Source organism: Vipera berus (genome assembly GCF_964194415.1).
Source record: "Vipera berus genome assembly, chromosome: 1".
Lineage (NCBI taxonomy): Eukaryota > Metazoa > Chordata > Lepidosauria > Squamata > Viperidae > Vipera > Vipera berus.
Window position 1 is genome coordinate 122,399,730 of NC_138202.1, and position 8,872 is coordinate 122,408,601.

Below are 8,872 nucleotides of genomic sequence, written 5' to 3' on the forward strand. Positions count from 1 at the left end.
ATGGCCAAATAGTCCACCCAATTGTCCTGCTGCAGGTTAACGTAGCAGCGCAGATACTGCTCTAAGATGCCGATGACCTTCTCGGTACCCCCGTCGGTCTGAGGATGATGCGCGGACGAGAGGCAAACCTTAATGTCCAACGCCCGCATCAACTCCTGCCAGAAGCGGGCTGTAAACTGGGCCCCCCTATCGGAGACGACTCTATCGGGAAGGCCGTGCAGCCGGAACACCTGTTGGATGAACATGCGACTAGTGGCGCGAGCTGACGGTAAGCCGCGACAGGGGATGAAGTGCGCCATCTTGGTCAACATGTCCACCACCACAAACACTGTCGTGAAGCCGGAGGATGGGGGTAGATCCGTCAGAAAGTCCATGGACACAGCCCCCCAGGGTCTCTTGGGCGTTGGCAAAGGCTGCAGTAAACCAGGCGGGGCCCCTGTCGCTGACTTGGCCTGCCTGCATGGGACGCAGGAGGTGACATAAGACTGGACATCGTGTCGGACTCGGGGCCACCAGAACGTACGGGAGACCAGGTTCAGAGTCTTGAACAGGCCAAAATGCCCCGCAGCCGGGTTATCATGACATTGGCTGAGGACGAGTCCCCTGAGTGGCCCTCCTGGAACATAGAGCCGGTCACGATAATACAGGAGTCCATCCGTGACCGACCAAGGCGAATCTGGCCCCACCTCTTCCTTCCGCTGAGCCACCCACGCCTCCTGCTGCTGCGCCTCCCGGATCCGAGCCCGTATATCCACCGGCTCCCGCACCGCAGCAAAAGACTCGACGGGGATCACGGTCCTGGGCGGAAGCTTGTCTTCCACTCGGGTGTACTCGGGCTTCCTGGACAGAGCATCCGCTCTCTGGTTGTGCCCGCTTGGTATGTACCGCACCCGGAAGTCAAACCTCGCAAAGAAGAGGGACCACCGGATCTGGCGTTGGTTCAAATTCCGAGCGGTCTGCAGGCTTTCCAGATTCTTGTGGTCCGTCCGGACCTCGATTTGATGCCGCGCCCCCTCCAGATGATGCCTCCAAGCCTCGAACGCCGCCTTGATGGCCAGCAGCTCCTTCTCCCAGATGGTATAGTTGCGCTCCGAGGGATTCAATTTCCGAGAGTGATACGCGCAAGGGAAAAGGGTACCGTTGGGCGTCGCTGCCTGGAGCAACACGGCCCCAATGGCAATGTCGGAGGCGTCCGCCTCCACGACAAACGGCCGTTGCGGGTCAGGATGCTTCAAGATGGGCTCCTTCATGAAGGCGTCCTTCAAAGCTTGGAACGCCTGTTGTTCGGGGGCGTTCCACTGGAACCGAGTCTTCTTCTGCAGGAGCCGGGTGAGGGGGGCTGTCAAGGCAGCAAAGCCAGGGATGAATGTCCGATAGTAGTTGGCAAATCCAAGAAGTCGCTGAATATCCTTCACGCGACGCGGGGGTTGCCAACTCTGCAACGACTCAACTTTACTCGGTTCCATGGCGATGCCCTCAGGAGAAATGCGGTGACCCAAGAAATCAATGGTCACCTGGTAGAACTGGCACTTCTCCAACTTGGCAAACAGCCGATGTTTCCGGAGGCGCTGCAGGACCTGACGGAGATGCTGATGATGCGCTTCACGCGACGGGGAGTAAATCAGGATGTCGTCCAGGTAAATCACAACAAACTGGTCCAACAGATCCCGAAAGATGTCATTCATAAAATGCTGAAACACAGCGGGGGCGTTGGTCAGGCCAAACGGCATCACCGTGTACTCGAAATGTCCATAGCGAGTACCAAACGCCGTCTTCCACTCATCACCCGGCCGAACCCTGACGAGGTTGTAAGCTCCACGCAGGTCCAGTTTCGTGAAGATCTTAGCCTCCCGGAGTCGGTCCAAGAGCTCGGGGATGAGGGGCAGCGGGTAGCGGTTACGCACCGTGATAGCGTTGAGTTTCCGGTAGTCACAGCAAAGCCGTAACTCGCCCGACTTCTTTTTGACGAAGAGCACGGGCGCAGACACTGGCGAGGACGAGGGCCGGATGAAACCACGAGCCAAGTTCTTTGTCAGGAAGTCCCGCAATGCAGCCAACTCGGGCTCCGACATGGAGTACAAACGCCCCACTGGGAGAGGCGCATCAGGGACTAGGTCAATGGAGCAGTCGTAGGGCCTGTGCGGGGGTAATTGGTCCGCCTCTGACTCGCTGAACACGTCAGCAAAGTCGGACAGTTCGGGAGGCAAGGAAACCCCTGGGGAACCCTCCACCTGGCCGGCACAGATATGGCGGGTGTGGTCCACGCACTGCAAACTTGGGAAGGTGACCAAGTTCTGAGACCAATAGATCTGTGGATCATGCGCCCGGAGCCACGCCAGTCCCAAGACCACGGGGAAGTGCAGATCCGAAGTGACGTAGAACTGAATGGCCTCCACATGGGTACTGATGGCCATACACACGGGTTGCGTGGCGGCCGTGATAGGCCCGGACAGGAGCACTCGACCATCGATGGTCTCCACAAGCATGGGCGGATCCACTGGACACTGGGGAACAGCCCATTTGGCCACAAAGGCCGAATCCATAAAGTTAGTGGTAGCCCCAGAGTCAATTAAGGCATGGACCGGAATCCCCTCTGGCTTGCCAGGGAGGATCAGTCGTGCCTCCAGAATCAAATGCCGTGGAGGTTCACAGGCACCGTCGGAACGGCGTCGCTCGGCGTGATCGTTGTGGGTCGCCCGATCTTTCACACCGTCTAGATCGGGCTCGGGCCGTTTCCCGATAGCAAAGCAGGGGACTTTCTCGGGGCAGGCTTGGTCACTGACGCCCGCTGACGCTTCTTCGGGCAAGAAGCAGCCAAATGTCCAGGGTCCCCACAGTAAAAACACAACCCCTCCGATCGTCGTCTGTCCATTTCCGTCACCGATAGACGGGACCTGGCGGCACCCAGCTCCATTGGCTCCTCCCTCTGGACTGGGGGCTCACGCACAACAGGGGCGGCAGGGGTCTGTGGGGTGGCACGGCGACTCTTACGCTGCTGCAGCCGGGCATCGATCCGCAGACAAAGATGGATCAGCCCATTCAGGTCTGAGGGAATGTCCACGCGGGCCAGCTCATCCAACATCTCCTCTGACAAGCCATCCTGAAAGGCATCCACGAGCGCAGCCTCATTCCAGGCGGAATCCTGGCTAAGCAGCCGGAAATCGCTGATATAGGCCTGTAGAGGGCGCTGACCCTGCCTCAAAGCTTTCAGGCGTCGGGTGGCGGTCTGCGCCTTAATCGGGTCCTCGTACATGAGGCGCATATGGTCACAAAACCCCCCAAAGTTATCCAACAAAGGGCTAGGCTGTGCCAACAGAGGCGTGCCCCAACGAGCTGCATCTCCCGACAGAAGGCTCAACACGAATCCCACCTTATCTCGGTCAGTGGGGAAATCAGCTGCTCTCACGCTGATATAAAGCTGGCATTGTCCCAGGAAGGCAGGAAACAGTTCTGGTTTACCAGCAAATTTATCCGGCATAGCTATCTGACATTTCCTCCTGGGTGGGGGGGCAGCATGTACCTGAGCCTGCAGTTGTGCCACCTGAGTGGCCAGCAAGGTGAGTTGCTGGTTGAGCTGGGCATTCTCGGCAAGAAGCTGCTCCATCGTAGTATTAAGGGGTGGGTGGCTGAAAGCAAACTGTTCTGAACCAGCCCTCTTCTCGCACCCCTAATCAAAAGAAGAGACTGGAAAGCGTCCAAGGCTAAAAGGCTTCTGCCAAGATTTAATAGTAAACACACAAGAGCTTATCTTCTCAAGCAAAAGAGTTGCTTTCAGCAACCAGCCCCTCCCCAAACACTCCTTTTATAGAGAGCTCAGGGCGTGGTCTCCCTGTGCCTCCTCCCGAGGAGTCCCATAGCCTTCCTTTGTTTGTCCCTGCTCGACTGCCTCCTGCGTCGGGCGTCCTTGAACAGGGCCAGCTGTGGGTCATCATCCTCCGCACTCTCGGGCTCACACAGCTGAGCAGAGGTTCCCGGCTGAGGACTCTGCAAAGTCTCCAAATCATCATCAGCCGGTTCGTTTCCCTCCTCCCCCACATCTGAGTCCTCCGATACATCGGAGCCGGCTGTCGGACCCACAGGCTGACCCTGAGTCACAACACTGAGGCCCAAAGCATTCCTATATTTAATAAAGATTCAGTTAGACACTGTCTTTCTGTGCTTCAACATATCCACTCCCCACACCCATCCTCTTTTAAACAAGAAAGCTGGAAGAATAAAACGTTAAAGTGTTCTTGAGTGAAGAAAATACCGCAGGAAGTATCTAAAGATATAGTGATACTTAAAAATGCAGTGTGGGCAGCTTCAGAGTTATTTCAATCCAAATTTGAAATTTCTGATCATTCAGTAAGCAGAAAGCTGGTACCCATAATTCAGCCAATTATTCAGGGGCATGAAAATATTGTTTTGTCGTTCCAATCTTCCATGGACTGGGCAAAGCTATGAAAAGTAAGAGAATTATTTAGGACAAAGTTCATCCTTTATGTCTTCTCTTCGGTTCAGACTACATAAAACACTACGTAAACTCACAATTCCCAGTTAGTACACAAGTTTCATCCTAACATAGGTGCAAGGTCTAAGGTTGAAGAAGACTGCTTTCATAGCACTGTGTTGCATAAAGGAGTTCTGACAAACAACAACATTCTTGTACAACAGAAGGATGTACCCAGAATTTTACCTTGCCTTAAGAAAGCAGGGTCACAGAAAGAGGCAGACAATTACTTTAGGTCATTGGGGTGGGCAACTATGACAACTTTACAACTTGTGGACCTCAATTCCCAGAATTCCTGAACCAGCATGGCTGGCTCAAGAATTCTGGGAGTTGAAGGCCACAGTTCATAAAGTTGCTTTATGGCTTGGAGCCTCAAATAGTGCTTAAATTTAAATTGGTCATTAAAGCTAACAGATTCAGAGGTGAGGTAGGAAGAAAATGGGTACAGAGATGAAAGGACAGTGAGCTGGAGCCAACCCACCTTCTTCAATGCTGCTGTTGAAATTGGCAAGCTCCAGGAGCTGGTCCAAATGATTCATAAGCTTTGGGCCAAAACGATGCATCCTGCTAAAAACAAGGATTGAGAAGCAACTTTAAAAGACAGAACAGGACAAGCCTAGGAACTGTTTTTGCCTTAAGCTCGGCACAAGGCAAGGCCTGCTATGAAGCAATAAAACAGATTGTCTTCAGCTTCTTCCCTTCAGTAGCCAAGCTCAACCTCACGGCTGCTTGAAAAATTCTGCAACAGGACCCTCACATGTATTGTAGAGTTTAGTTTGCCTTTTTCCTCCTCTGCCTCCCAGATAAATTGATGTTTGAGTAAAAGACTTTCCCCTGTTTGCTATTTTTACTTGATTAACTTAATTTCAGCTTGACTGTCAATTGTCTAGTGGAGACGCTGATTCTCAGTCCACTGTGGATTATGCTAATGTTTTAAGGGAAAACAGTAGAACGATTAAAATATATTCTGATATAAAACTGCTGCCAATAAATTACCAAATTACCCAGAATACCCAGCCATCCGCTAGTCATATTATGTAAAATTCTAGGAAATGAAGTCCAAATCATGGTGGATTTCTCTCTTTCGCTTTCTCGGAAATTCCTTTTTTTTAAAAAAAAAATCTAGAAAAACCATCCTTGCCAGACTAGGAACTGGAAAATAAACGCGCGGGCGGGAGGGAAGAAGAGAGGAAAAGCAAACTCCCGTTCCGCAGTTTTAAAACCCCTCAAGAGAACAAAGTGAATTGTAAGCGAACACACCCTGCAGCCAAACTTTCAAATGTTAATCAATCCGGCCCGCAAATGTTGGCTTTCCCCCACACCCCCGTCTTTCGGAACGCCTCGTGTTATGTAAAAAAAAAAATCCCTCCGGCCCTCGGTTGAAAAAGAGCGGTCCCTGCCCACCTCTTCAGCTTCGAGAAATAAAGGTGGTGAATTAGGGCGGTTACGTTACGAGGATAGGGGGATTTAACGGAGTTTCTTGGGTTCCTTTAAAATTTGGCCATACTTGAAGTGGCCAAATTTGGTGCAGGTTTGCGCTTCGGATTTATTAATGTTATTACGTTCCATGAAAATAATTAAATGCCCTATATTTTGCTTGAAGACTCCGTGGTGTTTGCTTTTTTAAAAAATTTTTTTTGCTTTAGAGAGCAATTGGACTATTTGTTTTAATTTAAGGTGGCTATTGTCTTCAGATTCACTGCAGATGGGGATTGTAGCCAAGAAATTAAAAGACACATGCTCCTCTGGAGGAAAGCCATGGCAAATCTAGACAGCACACTAAAAAGCAGAGACATCACCCTGTCAACAAAAGTGCGTATAGTCAAGGCTATGGTCTTCCCAGTTGCAATGTATGGCAGTGAAAGTTGGACCATAAGAAAGGCTGAGTGTCAAAGAATTGAAGCCTTTGAACTATGGTGCTGGAGAAGACTCCTGCGAGTCCCTTGGACTGCAAGGCGATCAAACGGTCAGTCCTAGAGGAGATCAACCCTGACTGCTCTTTAGAAGGCCAGATCCTGAAGCTAAAACTCAAATACTTTGGCCACCTAATGAGAAGGAAGGACTCACTGGAGAAGAGCCTAATGCTGGGAAAGATTGAGGGCAAGAGAAGAAGGGGACGACAGAGAATGAGGTGGCTGGATGGAGTCACTGAAGCAGTAGGCGTGAGCTTAAATGGACTCCAGAAGATGGTAGAGGACAGGAAGGCCTGGAGAAACGTTGTCCATAGGGTCGCGATGGGTCGGACACGACTTCGCAACTAACAACACAATTGTCTTCAGAAGATATGGTGACCTACAATGTTTATTCTATGTCTGCATATTTATTTATTTATTTATTTATTTATTTATTTATTTATTTATTTGTTTATTTATTTGTTTGTTTGTTTTTATAAACCGCCCTTCTCCCGAGGGACTCGGGGCGGTGTACAGAGTAAGGTAGGCAAACATAATGAAACAGTACTGAAAAACAATAATCAAAACAAACTGGGACCCCAATTAGAGCTACCAGATCCAACCTCTAGGGTTAACTTAACTAGCGTTAACAATTTAGTTTTAAATTGCGGCATACAGCGTTCTGGTTAAATAATGGCTTTAATCCAGCTTGGGGTAGAAATGCAACCTGAAACAGAGTGAGCCACAAACTAGTTGACCCTGGTTTAACCTAACATTTGATGGAAGTCACACAGCTCTTAAGATTGCTTCCATGTGTGGCAGGAATTCTGGGAGTTGAAGTCCACGAAGTCATAAAAGAGCCAAGGTTGCCTACCCCTGATCTAAGGAATGTGTAGGAGTTACAGTATATATCATATCTGTGGACAAAATAGAGATGGATATAAATAAGAAAAACTCCAGTTTCAAATAATATGATCATTGGGACTCAATGATGAAAGCAATCTCTGCAATCCAAATTAAAAGTTAGCTGTGGTGAATATGAAGAACAGGTAGTCCTCGACTTACGGCCATAATTGAGCAAAAATTTATGTTGCTAAGTGAGATATTTGTTAAGTGAGTTTTGTCCCATTTTACCACCTTTCTGGCCACAGTTGTTAAGTGGATCATTACAGTTAAGTCACTAACATTGTTAAGTAAATCTGGCTTCCCTATTGACTTTACTTGTCAGAAGGTCACAAAAGGGGATCACATGACCCTGGGACACTGCAATTGTCACAAATATGAGTCAGTTGCCAAGCATCTGAATTTTGATCAGGTGACCTGAGGATGCTGCAATGATCGTAAGTGTGAAAAATGATCATGTCACTTTTTTCAGTGAACTGTTGTAAGTTGTGGACTATCTGTATGTCAGTTTTTGGATGATAGTTGCAAGAAAATGCCCTGTGAAAGTAAGCTTTTCGGATGAAAAAAATTTCAGCCTCCCAGTATCCCATGTCCCTGATCTTGGCAATACATTTTCTGAATTTTCATAGCTGGAATCAATATTTGCTTCATTTTTTTAAAGCAACAAACACCATTTCTAAGCATGAAATTTAACCATGAAACTGGTCCCAGCATCCGTTTTAGCATTTCAGTTGAAAATTTTTATTTATTTATTTATTTGTTTGTTTTATTTTAATCCCATTTATATCCCGCCCTTCTCCGAAGACTCAGGGCGGCTTACACTCTAAGCACAAATCAATGTGCTTAGCAAAACATTTTTGGCTGCCCGTCCTCCCACATCCCTGACCTTGGCAACACTAATTTTCTGAATTTTCATAGCTGGAGTCGATATTTGGTCAATATTTTAAAAAGTAACCACCATTTTTAAACATGAAATTTAATCATGAATCTGGTCCCAGCATCTTTTGTAGCATTTCAGTTGAAAAATTTTTTGGCCTCCTACATCCCTGACCTCAGCAACCTGAATTTTCCAAATTTTCATCACCTAATGGAGTTTTTTTTAAAAAAAAAAAGCCGTGTATAGGCATGGGGGAAGTATAGAAAGGCACAGAGAAGTATAGTTAATTTTCCGGGTATAAACAAGTGTTACTTTTCACTTTCAATCTCAAGGCTTTAATTGATTCGTCTTACTATTCCTGACTTTTCTCTATATTGCATCATGCATCTTATCCTGGAAATAGTAGCGTTTGGGTTTGTATGATGATGTACTTATACTGATGTGCCATCTTTGGCCATGCTGGTTAAGGCTGCTCGGAATGAGAGCTCTCAGCAAGGTCTGCAGACCATAGGCTCACCACCTCTGGTATAAGAGTTGAAGTCTCGAAATCATTTCCAGTTTGAGCCCATTTTTTCTGTAGCTTTAATTATATTTACATCAGAATGGCAGTGATATTGATAACAGTAGCAGCTTGTATGCCTTACTGGCTAGCTGTTTGAGTACCTAAATAAAAAAAAAGACTATTGTATTTCATGAGCATGTGGGGCTATT

The 8,872-nt window shown here is 48.2% G+C and overlaps 1 protein-coding gene across 1 annotated transcript in view; it reads right to left on the reverse strand.

Moving 5' to 3' along the window:
* Positions 1 to 5,052, reverse strand: part of LOC308660108 (rac GTPase-activating protein 1-like) — a gene marked incomplete at its 5' end in the record, with an annotated part of 55,202 nt that extends 50,150 nt beyond the window's left edge. Inside the window, one exon of the mRNA XM_081314328.1 lies at positions 4,971 to 5,052. Coding sequence (XP_081170454.1) covers positions 4,971 to 5,052 — 82 coding nt within the window. The remainder of the gene's footprint in view (positions 1 to 4,970) is intronic.
* Between the last annotated feature and the right edge of the window lie 3,820 nt (positions 5,053 to 8,872).